At 44.5% G+C, this 21,725-nt stretch overlaps 1 protein-coding gene across 10 annotated transcripts in view; it reads left to right on the top strand.

The window, feature by feature from the left end:
• Nucleotides 1–21,248, top strand: part of LOC138754719 (protein PRRC2A-like) — a 102,984-nt gene extending 81,736 nt beyond the window's left edge. For 7 of the 10 annotated variants that reach the window (XM_069919466.1, XM_069919458.1, XM_069919459.1 and 4 more), the window contains 9 exons: nt 3,644–3,759; nt 4,369–4,505; nt 7,632–7,878; nt 9,175–9,285; nt 10,485–10,664; nt 10,768–10,880; nt 12,773–12,866; nt 15,585–15,779; nt 17,823–21,248. In XM_069919466.1, the coding sequence (XP_069775567.1) occupies nt 3,644–3,759; nt 4,369–4,505; nt 7,632–7,878; nt 9,175–9,285; nt 10,485–10,664; nt 10,768–10,880; nt 12,773–12,866; nt 15,585–15,779; nt 17,823–18,053 (1,424 nt within the window). In that variant the 3' untranslated portion in view covers nt 18,054–21,248. The remainder of the gene's footprint in view (nt 1–3,643; nt 3,760–4,368; nt 4,506–7,631; nt 7,879–9,174; nt 9,286–10,484; nt 10,665–10,767; nt 10,881–12,772; nt 12,867–15,584; nt 15,780–17,822) is intronic. The other 3 variants (XM_069919462.1, XM_069919464.1, XM_069919463.1) reach the window with 3 other exon arrangements.
• Nucleotides 21,249–21,725: the final 477 nt, after the last annotated feature.

The raw sequence follows: 21,725 nt of genomic DNA, 5'->3' as shown, positions 1-21,725 counted from the left end.
AAAGAACTGTTTACACCACTGACATGATACTGCCCTCCTAGCCATATGTTTTTTTTTCCTCCATGTTTATCTATTTTCACTTTGTTAATGACAGTGTGTATAACATACACACTCCATACCATATAAAAGTAGACCCCCTATTTTTGACCCGACCTTGGCCGGCTGCCTGGCCCACCCGAGCTCCCAATGCCCCCACAGTAAACTCTCACCTAGCCCCTCCCCGCCCCCAGCTACTCTCCCATCCAATGCCCCATACACTGACTTCCTGCCTGCTAATCTGACATCAGGATGCTTCAAATGACGCAGGCATTTATTCCAGTCAAATGTAGTATGCATGTAACAGTTGACTCCCTAAATTTTACTCTTAAAAATTGGTCCACAAGAGTCAACTATTACATGCGGATATACAGTATATCGTATTATATGGCGAGCTCTCCACTGGCCACCGTGACAGAGGTGCACCAAAGAAAAGGTACGAGGACTGCCTAAAGAAATCTCTTGGTGCCTGCCACATTGACCACCGCCAGTGGGCTGATAACGCCTCAAACCGTGCATCTTGGCGCCTCACAGTTTGGCGGGCAGCAGCCTCCTTTGAAGAAGACCGCAGAGCCCACCTCACTGACAAAAGGCAAAGGAGGAAAAACCCAACACCCAACCCCAACCAACCAATTTTCCCTTGCAACCGCTGCAATCGTGTCTGCCTGTCCCGCATCGGACTGGTCAGCCACAAACGAGCCTGCAGCTGACGTGGACTTTTTACCCCCTCCATAAATCTTCGTCCGCGAAGCCAAGCCAAAGAAAGAAGACAGTATAATTGGTATGTACTGTGTTCCTGGGATGCTTTAGTAAGCAAGACTTTCATTGGATTTATATTTGTATGATAACAAGCCATTCATGTATTCACTTCACATTTTGCTTCCCTAATTAAATTTCAACTTTGTCACTTTTACTTTCCCCACCCTCACCTGCTCTCTGCCTTTTGTGGACCTGTCCTTTTCCTCGTTCTCCTGCCACCTTGTTCTGTTTTCAATCAATCAATCCCCTGCACTTTCTTCCCTCCTCCCCCAGGGGAGGTAATTCAGGGGCCTGCCTGCTATTCACTCGTACCGTGAAGGGCTCAGGCCTGAGATGTCGGTAATATGTCTACCTCCTGTGGATGAAGCAGGGCCTGCTGAGTTCCTCCAATGTTTGTTTTTTTTTTACTGCAATCACAGCGTCTGCAGACTTTCGTGTTTAACTGCTCTCAAACATCCTGGGAAAGGATCAGATGCCCACAATACCATCTTGGCAGATGGTGCTTGAAATGCTGAGCATCTGACCTTGTTACATCTGTGTGGTAGTGTAGTTTTGATTTGTACAGATAGGGTGTTGATCACTACTTGCTTTTGAACCCACACCCAATGACTGCCAAGCTAACATTTGCCCTGATGTGACCTCAAAGTGCACACGAGCCGTTAGCTGAAAAGAAGACTTGAATATCAATTATGCCTTTCACTGTTCTGCCCTGAAGAACAGATGTGGGTGTTGAAGGAGTGGCAGAGTCTTTCAGCCCTGAAAGAGCCTTGCTGACCAGGTTGCCTATCCAATGTGGCCCACCCACATCCTTCTAAACCTTTCCCAATTGTCTACCTGTTTAATTGTCTTCCAGGTATTGCAATTGTAGCCCCTGTCAGCTTGTCCATGGACCCTCCATCCTCTGTGAGAAAGCTTATCCACCAGGTCCCTTTTGCAATTTAAAGTTATGCTTCCTAGTATTGGGCTTCCTTACCCTGGTGGGAAAAAGACTATCCATTCAAAATTCAATTTTTTGTCATGTAATAAAAAGTGTCCTATTACACAAAATTGTTTTTAACTATAAGGCAAACAGATTTGCCATTGGAAGAAATTGCCTGAACCGCCTCTTATTCAGACAGTGTTTTTATCTCCTCCCTCCCCCCCCCGCCCCCCCCGAATCACTGAGTGTCCGTGGATTTGCTGCAGCCACAACCAATTGGCAACCTTAGCTCCAATATGATTAGGAACCCTTCATTGCCCCTCGCATCCCAGTTTCAATCCGAAGCCTAGTAAGAGTCCCTTTGACCACGGTCCCCACCACCCCACAGCCTCCAGGAGTTCCTGCCCCAAAACGCCCACTGCCTGTGTGGTTCCTTCCACCATAAGAACCCCTCACTGGTCCTTGTGGCCTTCTCTGATCTCCCTTTAATCGATGCTCTAGGGAGGAATGATCAGGCTTGTCCTCGAGCCCTGCAGTTTCAGCAACATCCTCTGAATCTTTTACATGCACTTTCCAGCTCTTGACCTGATGAAATTTTGGAGAGGGGGGGGGCGGGGCAGATTTCATTGAAACACTTTCAATGTTGAAAGGTGTGGACAGATTAGATGTAGAAATGTTGTTTCACATGGAGGGAGAGTTGAGGACAAGAGGGCACAACTTCAGGATTGAACAAAGATGTAGAGAAATTTGTTCAGCCAGGGGGTGGTAAATCTGTGGAATTTGTTACCTTAGGCAGTTATGAGGCCAAGTTATTGGGTGTATTCAAGACAAAGATTGATACGGTTCTTGATTAGTCAGGGCATCAAAAGTTATTGGGAGAAGTCTGGGCAGTGGGGTCGAGTGGGGTAAATGGATTGGTTAATGATAAGACAAGTTTATTGTCATCTGATTGCATAAGTACAACCTGATGAAAGTGTTCTCTGGTCCTCGGTGCAAAACAGACAGATACACCACCACACAAGACACGTGTACGGGCAAACAATGCATATGCAGGCAAAATATTTTATCTATAAAAATAAATATTGTTTTGTACAAATGAGAGTCTAGGATGGTCAGTGTGAGCTGTTCCTTTTGTCGTTCAACATTCTCACTGCTTAAGGGACAGGGCAGACCCAATGGGCTGAATAGCCTATATCTGCTCCTGGTGTCACTGTCTTTTTGGAAACAAGATTATGCCCTTTGGATGACTGGAAAATTTGTTGTCAAGATTAGAAGTATAAATACCTGCCAGAACTCTCAAAGCATGCCCAACCGCTCTTGAAAATTATGGCATGTGGCCTTCCTGCCTTGCTCATTGGACTGTGTCCTGGTTTGTCATCTGTGGAAGCCTCTGTGCCACTGAGTACCTGCCTGGACATTACAAGCACCTGAACTTCTCGCCGTCTGTGCCCAATGAGGCAGGGCAAGTAACGGTGCGTGTTACAGTTCCATCCCAACCCCATTTTTCTCCCACCTTGTGTCTTCTCCAGACTCACCTGGGTATTTCAGTTGCTCACTGAACTGAAGAACAGAGTGTTTGTTGATACATTGAAGTAAACACCATCTGCTGGTGGCAAATGGTCCCGCTCAAACACTTTAAATTGTTTTAAAGTAGCAAAGCAAATTAGATATTTTTCCATGTAAGAAGGGAAATTGCAGTTTTAACTGCAATTCCTATATTCCCCACCACATCTTTAATCTTAATTTATTTGCACTATAAATCGGTACTGAGCATTCTTTAAATGGGTTAATACTGCCCATGGGCTGCCTTGTCTTGTTTACGCCCCTCTAAACTACAGTTTGCGTGTTCCTGCAGGCCTTGGAAAAATGCAGGAAAATTTTATTATGTGAAAACAGATCAAATATAACATTGTTTTCCTCCTCCTGTAGCCCCAGGTGGCCAGATGCCGCCCTGTTACGTGGAAAGCCATTATTATGGTAGCCAGCCTCGAGGAATGCCTCCCTCCATTTCCCAGCACCAGGGGTTCCAGCATGGGCTCTCAAGGGTAAGAGTTTCATAATCTGCTGTTGCATTACACATCGATGCAGAGGGTTTCTGCCTTTCTGTATTTAATAACATTGGAATCCAAGATGTTTTAAGTCAACAAATTAACTCAGGAAGTGCAATACATACACACATACACATACACATACACACACACACACACACACACACACATATTTTTTTTAAATTAGATTGGAATAATCTAGCTCTCCTGAGACCATGTTTTCTGATCTTTGGCCTTCACTCTGTCCAATTTTCCTAAAAATCCTTCAGACACTCACTGGAATTGGTAGGAAAATGTATTCTAATGGCTCCTTTCTCCCCTGCCATCAACCTCGAGGCCAATTGCAGCAACTCTGCTGCTCCTTGTAATTCCGTACAGCCAGTGGTCCAATCTGGTGCCTCTGCTGACCACCTTGCTGTCGGGTGACAGAACTGGTTTAAACTGGCAGCACGTTTGCTGCCCAAGCCTTCAAAACACTACATGAAGAATTCATCAAAGGTTATTTGCTGTCTTTCAACCTTTCCTCGAAAAAGAAGCAGGAGACTTCCAAAAACTGAATTGGAGCAGCCACTATATATGGTTACCAGGTCTTGTTTTGTATCACAGGCGATGCCAACCCAACAGATCACACTTCCGCTTCACACCCCCCTCCAGGGCCAGGCCCAGGTTTCTGCTCTTGGCCTCCGACAAGGGACACCGGTCTCCCAAACGCAGGATATGTTCACTTCCCTTCAGTCTTTCAGGTAGGTTTTTGGTCATTGCAGGGGGTGTTTTGGATTATGAACAGTAGGGCTTTTCCCCACCTCTTTCCCTTCCTCTCCCCCCTGCCCCTCCCTCCTTCAAGTAGCCCCTCTGCAAGAAATGGCACATGGTGTGGTGGCTTTTGGCTGAATTGACTTGATCTATGGTTTTACATTAAACTCCTTGGTATCCAGCCCCTATGGGGATTGGTCAATGCCGGGCAAGTAAATTTCCCGATTGGCAAACCAACAGTGAGAGGCCAATTGTGAACTTGCATGTTTTGTACTTGATGATTTTCTGCATCCCCCCCCCCCCCCCCCCCATCTACTTGAATTCCGGTTAAATAGGAGTTTTACTGTATTATGTTTGAACTGCAGCTCAAGGTATTCTATGCAAGGTTACTGCTTCAGGCTTTTTGCAAGAGAGATCATTTTCAGCTTGACAAATCTTAAAAGCTGTAAGCATGCAGTGTGAGTTTCTGGTTTTGCTGGGTAAGTTGTTGGGGGGGGTGGGGGTGGATAAAGAGGGCAGGGATGAAAGTAATGAACAGATTATGTGGATGGGGAATTTGCGGTGGAGCACAAGATAGACCAGTAGTTGAGATGTGCACACCCACCTCCAAACAGTTCCACTCGCATAACTTGAAGGACTCTGGCCCAAAACATTGGTTATAAATATATATTTGCATCCTCTGGCAAACTGTGTGGCCTACTGAGTTCCTCCAGCATTTTTTTTTTAAAAACTAAAATCACAGGTGTCTGCAGACTTTTGTATTTCACTCCACTCGCAGAAATGCACCTGAAAACCTTAATCTTCCCCTTGAGCTTTTTCTTTCCACTGTTTCTGATCCCTCTTCCTGGCTTTTGGTTCATTGATGGACTGGATCAGTTTTGCATCTTGAGTGTCTCTCATGCCTTGCTTTGAAGCTCACTGACACAGTTGGGAGGGGTGTTTGGGGGGGAAGAACTGGTGCTCAGCAAATATCGCTTGAACTACTAAATGCAAACAGTGGTGGGAGGCTGCTGTGATTTGTAGGAGGAATAAAGGATTTTTGTAATTAAATGCTACAGATCTTGCTACTAGCATTAGGGTTCTGGGGGGCAGGGACACTGATACCCCTGAGTGTAAAGCCTTACAAAACATAGTGGACACAGTCCAGGACATCACAGGCAAAACCCTCCCCACCATAGAGAACATCTACAGGGAACGCTGCCTTCAGAGAGCTGCAGCAATCATCAAGGATCCACACCACTCAAACCGAGGATAGCACTAGATAAATTAACAGAATGGTATAAACAAGGAGGCTTACAACTGCCAAACTTTAAAAATTATTATGGAGCCGCACAATTAAGATACCTATCAGATTTTTATCAAACAAGGGAAAAGCCAGATTGGACTAGATTAGAATTAGATAAAATAGGGGAAAAGATACCTGAACACATATTATATAAATGGGATGAAAAATTGGTACAACATAGAAGTTCTCCAGTATTACATCATCTACTCAATATTTGGAAGAAGGTTCATGTAGAAAGAAATAAAACAAATTATCAATTACCAAAACTAATATTGACGCAAAATAAGTTACTCCCTTTTACAATAGATAACCTTTCCTTTAGAGAATGGGAGAAAAAAGGGATCAAAAGAATAGAAAATTGTTTTTCAGGAAATAGATTATTATCCTTTGAACAAATGAAAGATAAATACAATATAACTCAAGATACAGTGCTGGCATATTACCAGTTGAGATCCTACTTGAAGGACAAATTAGGAAGCAGTCTGAGTTTACCAGAGGGAAGTAACTTTGAATATGTGATTACAGATACAATGATAATCAAAAGATTTATAACAAATATGTATATTAAACTGCAAGAAAAGGAGAATGAGGAAACAAATGGTAAAACTAAACAAAAATGGGAACAAGATTTAAATATAAAGATAAAAAAGGAAACATGGGAGAAGTTATGTTCTGGAACGATGAGAAATACAATAAATACGAGGTTACGTATGATACAATATAACTGGATACACAGGCTATACATTACACCTCAAAAGTTAAATAAATGGGACCCAACAGTATCTGATAGATGTTTACGATGTAAAAAAGAAATGGGAACAACAATTCACGCAATCTGGACATGTGAGAAAGTAGAAATATTTTGGGAAGATCTAAACCAAATATTAAATAAAATTACAGAAAACAATATACCAAGGAATCCAGAGATCTTCCTCCTAAGTAACATAAAAAACAAAGAATTTGGAATTGATTTGGAGGATGCACAAAAAAGATTTGTTAAGATAGCTCTAGCCGTAGCAAAAAAATGTATTATGTCAACCTGGAAATCGGAAGATAATTTGAAAATACAACAATGGTATATAGAAATGAATAAATGTATTCCATTAGAAAAAATAACATATAGTTTAAGAAATAATATTGAAATATTTGAACAAATATGAGAGCCTTACATGAAACACAATAGCGAAAACCTACCGGGGACATTCACTACCTAAATTAACGAAAGGAAATGAAAAGAATTGACTCAGTGGAATTTCTTGTTTATTTTTATTGTACGACAACATTGTTTGACTGGTTTAATGTATCCTAGATTTTGTACTTTAAATGGACGGGAAGGGGGAGGTAGGGAGGGTGGGATGGGAGGGGAGGGTGGAGAAAATGGCACTGTATATATTTGAAAAGGAAAAAGTATGTATCATGGTTAATGTGGTTTATGGTGTGGGAAAAAAAAGGATCCACACCACTCAGCGCACGCTCTGTTCTGCTGCTGCCATCTGGAAAGAGGAGTCGGGGCCACAAGACTCGCACCCACCAGGTTCAGGAACAGCTGCTCCCCTCCACCATCAGACTCCTCAACGACAAACTTAATTGGGGATACAGTTAGGGGCTCATACTTTTGCATTTTGTTGTTTCCCCTCTCTGTATTGCAGTTGTTTACTTTTCTTTTTTTGTTTACATGTGTACATTTTTTTTGCACGACCAATAGGGCCTTAACCACAGGAAAAAGAATCTTTGGGTTGAATGTGATGTATGTACTTTGCCAAGCAATCTGAATCTCTTGTCTGCTTGCTTGTTGAGTATCTGAATGCAGGTGTCGGGTTTTTTTTGACAGGTCCCAACAGTTGTACCTTCAGCCTGGGCTGTCCCCACCCTCAGCAGCTATGGTGCAAGGCTCTACTTTAATATCAGGAGGACCGGTAAAGAGTCAGTATGTTGGCTTCTCAGCATTGCAGGCTGGAGAGGTGACAAAGACCCCGGCAGGATTGCCCTTCCAGCAGGCAGCTTGCACTCCCCCAATGTCTGTCATCTACAACACGCAACTGGGCAACTCCCAACTCATTGACTCCCAGCTAATACAGGTAAAGAGGCTGCATCTTTAAGGTATGTGATGTGGCCTTTGACAGAAGGGAAGGAGGCTAGGATTCCTTCCCTTTTTCCACTGATCCGATCTCACCACCTGGCCCTGTTTCTTGATCCTATTTCTTAAAAAGCGCATCCATTTGCCCTTGAACACAGTAAATAACGAGGCTGTGGAGGGTTGTAGAATGCAGACCTCAGGGAATGATTGGCCCATAATTCCCTGATACAGTAAAACCTTGCTAGAACGTGGTAGTTGGGGTCCAAGATTTCATTCCGCGTTACAGCCGAGTCGCGGAACAGATGCATATGTCTGCGCCCACGGATAATCAAACCCAAATATTACCAGTTTTCGAAGGATCTGCTATCTGTAAATAACAATTTCAATGAAAGAAAGCGTGCATTGTTTTAATATTGGTATTCTGAACTTTAATCAACTTATTCCAGAAAAATGGAGTTTTTCCCCCAATATTTTCCTTCAAAATGACCACTTAAAAGGAGCTGCCATTACAGATCAGTGATATATTAACGTGGTTCCCTTTGTCATCTTGATTAAAGAAACAAATTTTGAGGGGAAAATGCATATCAATAATATGTCAAACCCATCTATCTTTCAAAATTTGGGGTCCACGGACCACCCGCACTATAAGCGATTCTGCAGATTAATGAATCGCGTCCTAACGAGGTTTCACTATAGTGGTGGCCACAGATAAACAGGGTAGGGTTGACTCGCTTGCCTTCGACAGGGAATTGAGGGCAGGGATGGAGGGTCATGTAGCAACTGTACAAGATTGGGGAAACCACATTTGGAGTTTTCATGCTACAGCACAGTGCAAGCCCTTCGGCCCTCGATATTTTGCCCACCCATGTATTCCTTTTTTTAAAAAAAAAAGCCCTCCCTATCCTGTAACCTGCTTTTCTTCCCTCCATGTGCCTGTCTGATTCTCTTTAATGCCCCTAATGTCTCCACCACCATTCCAGGCACCCATAACTTTTTTTAAAAACTCCCTTGCTGCCTCCCTAAACTTCCCTCCCTTTGCCTTGTACAGATGTCCTCTGGTGTTTGCTCTCCCACCCTGGGAAGAAGCTGTTTGCTGTCCACACTATCCATGCTTCTCATAATCTTGTCGACCTCCTTCGCACCAAAGTCCCAGCTCTAACCTTGTGGGCTTGATCGCTACTATTCAGAGTCGACCCTTGTACTTGCGCATATATCAGTCTGTTGTGGCTCCTACATTGCACTCTGCATATCCAGGTAATTTGCATTCAACGGTGACATCGCTGAACTTTTCCGACAGATGCGACAAGGCTTGGCCCAGCCCTCTGACTTCTACTCCTCTCCACTGCAGCAGTCCAGTCAGAGCAGCTACTTCACAGCGCCACCAATGTCTAGTGGCCCCCTCCACCAGGTAATTCCCCCTCTTCCCCCCCCACCCCCCTCAAAAGGTGCAGTAACAGAGCTGTGCGAACCATGCAGCCCTGTAATAGGTTCTGTTCCTCTCGGGTTACAAGAATGTCTGACTGTAAATTTAGTGTGAGGTTTGTAAAAGCTGAATTTTTTTTGCTTTTGCAATTTGAAAATCAAGAGACCAAACTATACATTGGACAGATGCTACTTAAACTTTTTTAAATAAAATACACAATTCGAGACCTTGTTACAGGATCCTTTTTTTTAATAAACTTTATTTAAAATTTTATGACATGAATAAAATAAAAATTACATTTAAAGAAATAATAAAAAATAAGATAATAAAAATTAGAATACTACATCATTAAACTACACAAATTAACCCCCCCAATAATTATAACACAACATTAATCATCTAATTTAAAATTAATCCAACCCTCCCCCCAAAATAAAGAGTGAAGAATTAATTAACAATGTTGTAAATAAAATAGAAAAAACCCCACTTACAAAAAAAAGGATAAAACTTAACAACAAAAAAATTACTAACAACAAAAATAAATCAATACTAAAATAATACCCTTAAACATATATTTAAATCAAACATAATTCATGTATTTAACAAATGAAATCCACTTTAAAACTAAATTCAAATATTAAAATCATATATCAACCACATATCTGTTATACAAAAAATCATAATTAATAATACATAAATACAGAATTTCCATTAATACCAAGTTTCCTTTATAATTCATCGAGAGAACAAAAACATCCCTTAGAAAAACAATCAGATAAACTTTTTATTCCCTTCCCCTCCCCTTATATTAAAAAAAGGGAAAAAAAGTTCAAACTCTTATAAAATTCTCCATATTCTTCATTTATAACATCTTCAAAATTCTCTTATCAAAATTAACTTAATTTTATTAAACTCTTCTCCCTCAATGTATTTGTACTTAATTTTCTTCTTCTTCTTATCACCTTTCCCCTCATCTTCCTCTTCATCTAATTCAACATCCTCAATTTTTGACTTATTATCTTCTGTAACATCATCCTCTTAAAAAAGAAAGAAAAAAGAGAAAAAAAAAACCCCACCTTGTTACAGGATCCTTGAAATGGTCCTTGACTTTAGTATTCAGTTTGAGACGCTTGCCTCAGTTCTGACGTGTCCCTGTGCTCACTGCGGAATGCTTTCCTCAACAGATGTTGGTGCCAATGCTGGGCTCCCAGTTGTCTGTCCCCGGATTTGGATCCATGCAGCAGCCACTGGTTCAACTCCCACAGTCTCTGCATCACTCGCAGGCACCAGCCGTGCCCCCAGGAGCCCCCAGACGAGTCCTTCACTCCAGCTTTCACACCACAGCACCTACTCTAGGAAGAGAGGTGGAGAGAAAAAAAACAAGAATTTTACTTTTTTCTTACCAGCTTCAAATTTCAGCAAAATGCGTGTTAATGCAAGTGCTTTTTTTTTTTAAAAATAACGCAGGTTAATCCAGTGGATCCCAAGACATTTCATTTGGATAGGAAGATGAGTCCATCTCCTGGTGCACTTGGATATACTGTTCCATCACCTACAATGTTCAGGCAAGATGCAAGGAGGTGGGGGTTTCAATTGATGAAAGTCTTGTACGTAGCGCCCCCCCCCTCCCCCCACCACAAAAAAATCCGTCCCCAAAAATTGTGTTTTCCTCAAGACACATGTAAAGGCCAACCCCACCACCCACTATTTTTGGCCCCGACACCCCCCTCCCCCCCCCCCCCCCCCAATCTGAGTTCCAGACTCCCCAAGCTCCCAATGCCGAGGCTGGCTGCCCACTGGAGCTCCTGGCCGCACTCTCTCCTAGACCCCAGCTGACCATCCATCTGAACTCCTTTATGCCCCAAACGCTGGGTCACCACCCAGTCCCACCCATCTGAGCTCCCGACGCCTTGAATGATGTGGGAACTTGCTGTGGTCAAAAGTATGACCCGTGTAAAAGTCGACATCGGGGCCTCCCTCTATATTTGACCCGAAAAATTGGTCCAAAAATAAAATCAGTTATTACACAGGTATATATGGTATCTGAGGCATTAAGGTCGTATGAACTGTCCTGAGTGCACTTTTGGTGCCTCTAAATAATGCCTTGAAGTGAGTTTAGCACAACGCTATTACAGTGCCAGCATAGGCTCGAATCATGCGCTGTGTACAAGGAGTTCAAGGTGATTCCTCCCATCTTCAAAAACAAAATCCGGCGGTTGTAGATTAATTGGTGTATTTGGGGGGCTCGAAGGGGCTATTACTCTGCTGTATGTCTACTTTATTTTTCAAAAAGGATTGGATTTGTGCAAATTTGGAAATGCAGTGTCTGATTAAAGATGGTCAGCTGGGGGTTGCAGAGTTAATATAGCAGTTAGCGCAATGCTGTTACAACACCATCCCGGGTTCAAATCCGGCACTGTCAAGGAGTTTGAACGTTCTTCCCACGTCAGTTTCTTCCAGGTACTCTGCCCTCCTCCCACCCTTCAAAAAAAATGTACGGGAGTTCTAGGTTGATTCAGATATTTGGGCGGCATGGGCTGAAAGGCCTGTTATTGTGCTGTGACCGTGTGGCTCAGTATGACAGCAAGTTCACTGACGATACCACGTAGTGGGTTGTATAAAAAGGGCATTGATTCAGCATACAGGAGGAACGTTGAAAACTTGGCTGAAAGGTGCACTAGCAACAACCCTCGCACTCAGTGTCATTAAAACCAAGGAACTGATTGTTGATTTCAGGAAGGGAAAATCAGAGGTGGACGATCCAGTGATCATTGGGGGATCAGAGGTGGAGAGGGTGAGCACATTTCAGTTCTTGGGAGTTACTATCTCAGAGGATCTTTCCTGGACCCAACACACTAATGGCATCATGAAGAAAGCACATCTACTTCCTCAGAAGCTTGCGGAGGTTTGGTATGGCACCAGAAACCCTGGCAAATTTCTAGAGATTTGGTGGAAAGTGTGCTGACAGGTTGCATCACGGTTTGGTACGGGGACACCAATGGCCCCAAGTGCAAAGTCCTGAAAAAGGTGGTGAATGCAGCCCAGGACATCACGAGGGCAGCCCTCCTCGCCATTGATAACGTCGACAGGGAATGCAGCAATCAGCGATCCACACTGCCCAACACCCGCTCTTGTTCTTGCTGCTGTCCTCAGGAAAGAGGTATAGGTGCCGCAAGACTCTCATCACCAGATTCAGGAACAGCCAGCTGCTAGCCCTTTCCCTTCAGACTCCTCAACGGCAAACTCATTCGGAGACTCATTTAAGTACTCTTGCACACTTTTTCCCCTCTGTATTGCGCAGTCAGTTTATATGTGTACATTGAGTCAGGTTTTTTTGCACTGCCAATGTGGCAATTCGGCCTTGCCCACAGAAAAGGGAATTTCAGGTGCTGTGTGTGATGTCATGTGTGTACTGTCCATAAATATGAATGCATTAGCTGAACCTTTCACCTGTGCCTGCTTTTGTTTCCAGACCCGGTACGACAAGTCCCAGGGGGAAGTCACCGGGACCTGCCCAGTGTGGCATCAATCCTTTGCCCTGTTTCAGAGGTAACATGTCACAGCAGGTAAGGATTCCTGTTTCTCTGGGTGTTCCCTCTTGGACACCTGCACTGGGTTGAATCAGTCGAAAGGAATGTTGTACAGAAGGTGTCAACCAATTCTGCCCTATTCCCTCCTTGTGGGTTTGACAGCCAATTTCCAGTTATTTGGCAGTTATTGTCTACTTCAATCTCTTTTTGGATATTCCCTTCAATGCCTTTGAAAGGGCAAATAGGCTGACCTATTGACAACTCCGTGATTTGTGTAGCATTGACATGTGTGGTGTCCGCCCGCCCAGTTGTTCTTGCCCGAGTTGGTCGGTAATGATCCCTGTATGTGATGACAACATGCTAGGTGTCATTCCACTTGAAATTTGGTAGCCGCCTTGAACCTGCAGCCTATCCCAGGTATTGTTTTACAAGCCTCCCCTGTGGTGTTGTGGGAATCCAGATTAAAAGGAGTAAATCAGAAAGTACTCTTAGTGTCTTCAGAAAGCAGCCTCTATCATCAAGGACCACCCCCATCACCCAGGCTGTGTGCCCTCTTCACTCTGCTACGGTTGGGAAGGAGCCTGAGGATGTTCACCACTGGCACAAGAACAGCTTCTTCCCTGTCACCATCAGATTTATGAAAGGTCAATGAATCAAAAACACTACCTCGCTTCCTCTTATTGTCCCACTTGTTTATTTTTAAATGTCATTTTAGAACCAGGTTTGCTCTGTGATGCTGCCACAAAACAATGACGTGTGACGGGTTCATGACAATAAATTCTGTTCTGCACTAATCAACAAGCAGGAGAATACAGAATTCTCCTCTCTCCTCCCACTCCCCATGCATATACCAACCTCCAAATAAAAACAAGCTCTGGGCATTGGAGGAGCTTTGCTGGATGGGTATATCTGAGTGGAATGCAATTTAAAATGGGGAAAGCCAGCCAAGAATCAGGTATGTTGGGAATTGAACCAAAAGCCTCATGGATTTGTAGGGTCATCCAGGTGAGGAAGGACCTTCGAGCCCATGCTGCTCACACGTGGGATTGGGAGAGGCTCGTTGAACTGCCCTGCCTTGTACCTGGGCAGGCAGGTAGGAGGAATGCTCCGAGTGCAGGTTCTTCTCGGCATGGAAAGATGCAACTGGCGGAGTGCCCCAAACATCACAGTCCTGAACTGTTTACCATCTGGGAACAGCAGAGTGTGAGGGTTCGAGGTCGGGAGTGCTGTGAGGAGATGCGATCTCTGCAATGTGATTACTGATAAAGGGGAGAGGGAAAGCTTGGCATGTGGAGGAGAGCGCAAGGTCAATAGGAGGTTGTCCTGTCATTAAATGGCAAAAGAAGAATAGGGGATCCTGTGGGAACATCTGGTGGAAATGAGGGGGACACAATTACCAGGTAAGGGCTGATCATTTAATGTGGAGGTGCGCAGGAATTCCTTCCTGCAAAAGGTGGCAAGTCTCTGTAGTTTCCTCCCTTGGGGTAATGGAGGCTCTATCAGTGCAGATATTTAACGGGGGAGGGGGGTAGTGGATGTATTTTTAAAAATGAAGGTATTGAGAGCTCTGTATCTGGCAGAGAAGAAGAGTTAGGGTCAGGATCGATGTCATTGAATGATGGGGCACATGCTTCCTCCTGTTTTGTGTCCTGTGTTGATAAGCATGTACCTGATGAGGTCCTCAAGGTTGAGGTGGATTTCCTTTGAAACGAATTTAAAAGTTGGAGACTGGAAGAGCCATCGTGAGCGTGGTACTCGATGCGCGGTTGCCCAGGAGGCTGTAGCAGTGTTAACAGGGTAGCTAGTATTGACAAGTTTTAAATCCAGCTTGTGGAGATCTTCCAACCAAGGGGGCAAGCAATAAGATGGGTTTGTTCTCCCTCTTTATCGGGATCAATATGGAGGAAATTATTGGAATTCTGCCTCCGAATTGGCTGAAAGCCATAACGTTAAAGTTCAATCTATCACATTGCATCATGGAATTTTTTTTCCTGTGGGCCAGGCAGAATGTTTACTTAATGATGAAAAAAAAATTGTCCTCAACAAAAGATACAAGTGCAAACAAGAAAGCAGGGCGAATAAACTGTGCAATACAGAAAATAAATATTTAATAAGAAATAGGTAAAGTAAGAGTACTTGTATTGACAAAGTCGTCTGTTAAACATTTATAGTGGATGTGGTTGGTGTTGCATGGATTTGAATTGGAGCTAACCTGTATGTCCTGATGTGACTGCAGTTACATCCAAGAGATCAGGAAAGACTGGCACCTTGGTTTGATTAACAAGGACTCCATTCAGTTGATTCTTCATGATGTTGTACAAGTCGTTTCTATCTACTTCCTGTGACCCTGGACAGTTTGTACCCACCAGAAGGAATTCCATAAACTTGTCCTTTGACACATCTGATTAAAATTCCACAGAAGTTCATATTCTTGAAATTCTGAACAAAACCTTAAGATATGCTTGTCTGTCATAGCGCAGGATCGGTCGGCTTTTAACGCCAAGTTGTAGGGTCGCACAGTTGCAGTACCAGCAACCAGAGTTCGAATCCGACGCAGACTGCAAAGAGTTTGCACGTTCTCCTTGTGTCTGCATGAATTCCCCCTCCCACTCTTCAAAACGTACAGGGGTTGTAGGTTAATTGGTTGGCACAGGCTTGTGGGCCAAAAGGGCCTGTTACCTTGCTGTGTGTCTCAATTTTAAAAAGCCCATAGTTGATGGGGCAAAGCCTGGTAAATGTCTGCTTTGCTCTCAGATGCCATCTTACTCCAGCTCGAAGGTGCGATCGCGACCTTACTACAGCGCGGGCCAGGCGGTGCAGCTTCACGACCCCATGTTCCAAGTGCCCCGCAGTGCCCATCTCCTGCCCTCCCCATTCATGCTGACCAGAGAGCCCACTGGACCAACTGATGGGCTCTTTCCACCCAAGGAAACTGATGAAGATGCAAAGGTACCAGGAGGGAGGTGGGGAGGGGTGGGGGGGGTGGAGGGAGCATGGTGTGGGGGAGTCGAGGGTATGGGCAGTAAGGAACATTTGGATTGTGGCAGCACTTGCCGCAGCACCGCCTCGTTAAAGGAAGAGGTCTCCCAGTATTGAATGCATCTGAGGCTCATCCGTTGTCAAGCTCCCTAATGTAATACATTAGCCACGTTACTGAAAATTAACTGGGCCATGGGGGGGGTCTGGAAAGGTGAGGCAGCATCCATGAAGAGAAATGGAGTCAATATTGTGCGTTGAGACCCTTTTTATACTTGTATTAGATTTATCTCTGTGCAATTTTGTTACTCTGGTCATAATTTGCAGAATGTAAGTAGCTCAGAATGCACTCTGAACATTATTGAAATCCATAAGGAATCATCCATCATTTTTTGTCCAACTTTCACCACTCTTGGACAAAATAAAACCATTTTCAGTTATAACAAAGGAAGCTAAGAACAGTTGAACGAAATTTATGATAAAATTGAGCAGAAGTGAGGTTGGACTTACTTATAGCCGTCAAGCATTTCGTAGGCTTAAATTTAAACGTCGCTCAAAGAATCCAGAAAGTAGAAGTCACTGCCCGACCAGGTATGGAATCCATGGTGGTCTTATAATGGAGAAGGAGAGAGGGCTTCAAGAACTGAAGCTGGGGCTACGGGCAAAACACAGTCTGTATAGAAAATCTCTGAGCTTTTCCCTCCCTATCCACTTGCTGTGGTTGGGCAACGCGCACAAATCCCGAGGCAGGGTTTCTGGCCACAGTGCAGCTCACATCCAAATTGTCCCTCACTACTCCAGGGCAGGGGGGGATCATGGTCATCAAGCAAGTTGTAGCTGACAGACTGCCACACTCCTGTTGGGTGGGCTATAATTTGCCTCGGGATTGGGAGGGATGTGGAGGTCCAAGAGTTGTGCTATTCAGTTAAAAATAGTTGGAGGGTTTTCTTTGAGTAATTGATTGTAGATTTAAATACACTTGGCGAGAATTTTCCTCAATAAATTTCCTTCCATTCAAGAAACCTGCATTTTATCCTATGATCTGGTTCTTGATTGCAGGTTCCCCAGTAAGGCCATATGGCCACTGTGGGGCCTTGCCAAACATTCCTACTTGTGTATTTTCTTTTGGCACAAAAGGCAGCTCGTTGCAAAGTGTGTTGAATGGACTCCAGCGCTCTGAGTGTTCCCCATCCATTCCATCGGTCCACTTCCCTGTAATCTGTTCCCCCTGCCCTCCATCTTCTATGGTGCTAATTCTCAATGGCCCATCTGACCTTCCAGAAATTTGAGATGTGGAGGGAAACCAGGTCACTGAGCATGCAAGCTCCACACGGGCAGCACCCAAGCTTGGGATTGAACCTGGGTTGCTGGAGCCCTTGCCAGCAGGCATTTTCCAGCAAGAAGCCTGGAGTGAGATTGTTGCTCCCGGCTGATGCATTCACAGTCATGGTATTAAATCCTCACCACCAGTTGCTGTGTTTGGAGCTTTCAAATCTGCTCTTCCCAATGTTGTGCAGGCAAAAAGCATTGTACTCTTAAAGACTGTCATAGGATATGACTTTTAAAGTTTGAAAGCAGTTATATTTGTCATTTTTAATTTTATCTAAGGTTAGTGAAACAGGCCTTGGCAAAATTGTGTGCTTAATTCCTTTTTCGTTTGTATCTCACGACACTGGTTGTAGTTCCTAGTCTCAATAATGTCACCCCTGATAGTAAGTAGATCTTGGGTGCAGGTTGCATGATCATACTGGGATGTTTTTGAGTGATAAATGACCTAGGCATTTACTCTCTGGGGTCTTGAAAGGTAAGTGCTGGATACTTCACCCTATTAATGACATGCACAGATAAAAGGTTTAATCATTGCATGGTTTAAAGTAATTGTGAGAAAATGTACAGCACTTTTCTGTTCCCTTTGTTACTGGGCTATGCTTCGGGTGGGAGTATCGGCAAGTGAGGTTTTTTTAAACTGAGATAAGGCGCAATAAACTTTTTTTTTGTTTCGAACTTTCCTGGCAGGCAAAGCAACGCGCAGAGGTGCTACAGAGCACGCAAAGGTTCTTCAAGCGAGTGACCCCTCCCAATAGCAGCGGAAGCGGCAGCAACCCCGCCTTGCTCCCTGCCACCAAGCCACAGGAAGGAGACGGTGCCCCGTCACACAAGGACGAGAAATCTACGGGCAACCCCAAACCGGTGCGGACCGGACCAATCAAACCCCAGAGCATGAAGCCGCAGGATGAGAAACTGTAACGAGTGACTCGACACTGCAGCCTCTCAAAACTGAAGGAATCTGCATCGTGAGGGGTTTTATTTGTCTGTCTCAAAAGGAATATGGCTTTTTTTAGGAAAGGAAAAAAGAAATGTGACTGATTTTGGTGGACTACAAAGATGGTTTGTGCACAAGCGCCAACTCACAACAGCTTTATCCAGGCTGAACTAGAAGGAAGAAGAAAGAGGCTACCAAGTCCTTTTCCAGCAAAGAGACGTCTAGATTTCTCTACCATAATGAAGCATTCATCTAATTGGTAACTAGCAAGTCCTTGTAGATCCACTTTATAAATGCCAATCCCTTGTAAGGCACTTTGAGGGACAAACCGTTGAAAGGCGCAAATCGGTTTGAACACCAGGTGTTTGGAGTAAGAGGGCCTCTCAGTGAGTCGAGCATTTCAAGAGTAATGTGGACAGATTTCGTTAGCTTCTGTCTTGTCTATGTTTCAAAACGGTTGTGAATGTTTGCAAATGGTGATAGATGGGTACAAATGACCAGTTCCATTTGCTGTTCTGACTCCATGCTATTCAAAGGCGTGTTTTCCGGTGCTGAGCCACGTCCTGCACATCTCAGAGCTGCAAAATGTTCCTCTGACCCGTTCCCTCCTTCCCTTTTCTGTTCAGTGGTTTTTGTTTTTAAAAAAACCCGTTAGTTATTTTTTTCTCCCTCTCCCCCGATAGTCATAATCTAAGACCAGGCAAACTGTTCAGAGCAGCTGAATGTGATGGGTTTAAAATTTGTGGAGCCTGGAAAATGTATAGTGTGAGTGAGGGCATGAGTGTTGAAAGCAACAGCTCTGTTTTTGATGAAAATGAGTTTGCCTCCTCAGCGACAGAGAGAGATTAAATTGAAATTAAAAATGAATACATCTCTCCAAAGGACATGGACCATTTTACCTGCTGTCCTGTAAACTAGATCCTCTCCGAGAGAGAGAGAGAGAGCCTACAAAGGATGCAGGTGTGTTATTCATCTCCATCCCTGTTCACAAATCACTGACGATTGAAATGATGTGCATTAGTTACAGGCTGGGTGAACTGAAAGTCTTAGGATGAGTCTGCATTGATGAAGTTATGCACTGCCGAAAATCTTTCACCAGCCCCGAGTCCAGCGCGCACATCGGCACTGTTAAGAGTCGGAAGGAACAATGCCCAAAGGTTGAAAGATGTTTTATAGTTGCCTCGGCCCATTGCTGCAATTCAGTCGCAGCCTTGCACCGTCAGTTGTCCCACCCGTGGGTGGTGAGGAGATGCCATTTGGCCTCTGTCATTGCTGGGAATTTGACCTTTTTTTCCTCTCTCTTTCCTCTCCTCCCCGCAGCAGGCTGTGATGGTTTCCTCGTGTGTGATCAATTTGTAACCTTGGCCTCTTCCTCCTTTTGACCTAAATGGTCCACCATCGGAGGAGAAGTTGGTTCACGATTCTATCGAAGCACTGAATAGCAGCCACACTACTGAAACCCTCCTCCTTCTACCCCCCCCCCCCCCCAGCTGTTTACAATAGGAAGGGAAATTGCAGCAGTTAATAAATTGTTTGGGCCAATCAGCTTGCTGACCAGTGATTTTTGGAAACTTGTAGTATGAACAGGAAGGCTGTGGGTATACCTGAGGGTGACCATCTGCTTGCCTTCTGTGGGATGGTGGAGAGTATTTGTTCTGACCAGGCTGCGCAAAATCCCCTCATCTTGGTTCAACCCTTCAGCTGGAGATTTGTGACTTGAATGAAATTAGTTGAAGGCCATATTGTTGCCTTATTTGATTTGATCATGAAAAGGATACCCAACTTTGTGTTTGAATGTTGTCCTCTGGTAGGAGATGTACCAGGTGAAGGAAACCTGGGGCGGAACGGTGCTTGGTTCAAAAAAAAGTCGCATGTGTGGGTTAGTGATGGTGCCACTCACATGCTATTCTCTCCGTGTCGTCACGGTAACTCAGTGGGGTTAAATGACTGACCCCTGCAAGCCATTAAGGTGGAGTTGAGCCGGCTTGGTGCCACTCTTCATGTGGCAATGCCCTAAATGTTGTAGGCAATATTGCCTCCAGAACAAAGTGTGGGGTTTAAAGTAAATTTTTCAATACACTGACCTGTAGTATTTCCCCCCACCCCAGCTGCACAGTTGTTCTGAGCATTCTATTGAGGGACAGGGGTGGGTTTCAAACATCTGGAAAAACTGCTCGCAACTTCCCCTGACTGTCTCACTGAGGGCTAAGGCTGATCCAGAACTGAGCAAGTGAACTTTTTTTTAAACTATTCTTCCTTCCTCCACCCCAAAATCAAAGCCCCAAGATTCCAAAGGCAAGTCCTGGAAGATTCAGAGAACGATGTTAATTCAGTCCTGTCCACTCCTCTCCATTAGAGCCACCGGTGTGTGAAATGCCTGCTCCCCAGAGGGATCCATTAGAAACCTGGATGTTGTCTGCACCTGACCCTTGTGTTTTTAGCAGCTGGCCAGAAGCTTTGGGCAAGTTGGATCACTTTCTCCGCTCCAAAGCAATTCCTGTTCCGTGCCTACCCTCTGGCACAGTTCTTTAATGCACTGTAAAAACGCCATGTGTATCGTTGAGTGACAAGACGGCAGGAGTCTATGCTTGGCCAACCTGACAAGGGAGGAGAGGTTCTCCTATCCGAATCATTGCTTTGGAAAGCTTGGTCTCCATGGCACTGCGCAGTAATAATGTTTTAAAATCACGCATAATTTAGTGAAAGAACCCAAGCCCCACTTCACAGGTGGAAACCTCAAACTGAGTGCCTCCTGATCCTCTGGTGTAGAGGAGAACTCAGTAACCAATCAACAGCAAAGGGGCTAAGACCCAGATTCGGACAGCATCTTCAGAGCAAAATGCAGGTGGTTTATTTCCCCCTCCCAAAAAAAACCCAAACCACCATTTGTACCAACCTATCACTATTTTTAAACCTTTCATGTTCAAGGTTGAAAAAAAAATACGGGGAGGGAGGAAACGCAAGTAAAAGGGAGAGATGGGGTGGGGTACTGGGGGGGGTGGGGGGGAGAGCGAATACTTTTGGTGATTGTGTGTGACCTCAGAAATCCTCTGCTACATTGTTTGTCTGGCTCCATTTTCATGTACTGTCACACAGTGTAATTTATAATCCTTAATAAAAGTGGCTGTTTCCAGGGCTGCAGCAAACTTGCTCCTCCGTACTTCCAGCCACAACTTCTGCTTGTTGTACACTGTTCTGCTGGGGGTCCGGTGGGGCGGTGAGGGTGGAGGTCGCCGTTGGCCTACGTCATTTGTACCCGAGGGCTGCCTTTTGGGGGACTGGAGCGCGTGTCTGGGTGCTGTCGAGAAATTCTGCGACACTAAGTTGGGCCCTTCTGCCCATCCTGACCCAGGCCAGTCCACTGACATTCAGGGATTGACAGGTATATGATGAGTCAGGCATCGAGGGTTCCGGGGAGTGGGGCTGAACGGGAAGAGGATTAGAATAACAGCAAACTTGATGGGCCTACTTATGCTCCTCTATCTTGTTGATTTCCTGTGTTCGCCCATTTCTTTCTCTAAACTTCGATCTACACACCTGTTGTGACCAAGTTCAGTCAGGATCTAAATTACTTGATGAAGGGCTCAAGCCCGGGTGGAACATTGGTCATGTATCTCTGCTATGTAAAGTACCCTGGCCTGCTAACTTACTCCGGC

This window comes from Narcine bancroftii, chromosome 2 (assembly GCF_036971445.1).
Source record: "Narcine bancroftii isolate sNarBan1 chromosome 2, sNarBan1.hap1, whole genome shotgun sequence".
Classification (NCBI taxonomy): Eukaryota; Metazoa; Chordata; class Chondrichthyes; order Torpediniformes; family Narcinidae; genus Narcine; species Narcine bancroftii.
The sequence above is the reverse complement of the archived record's forward strand: the minus strand, read 5'-3'. Positions and strand labels throughout refer to the sequence as shown.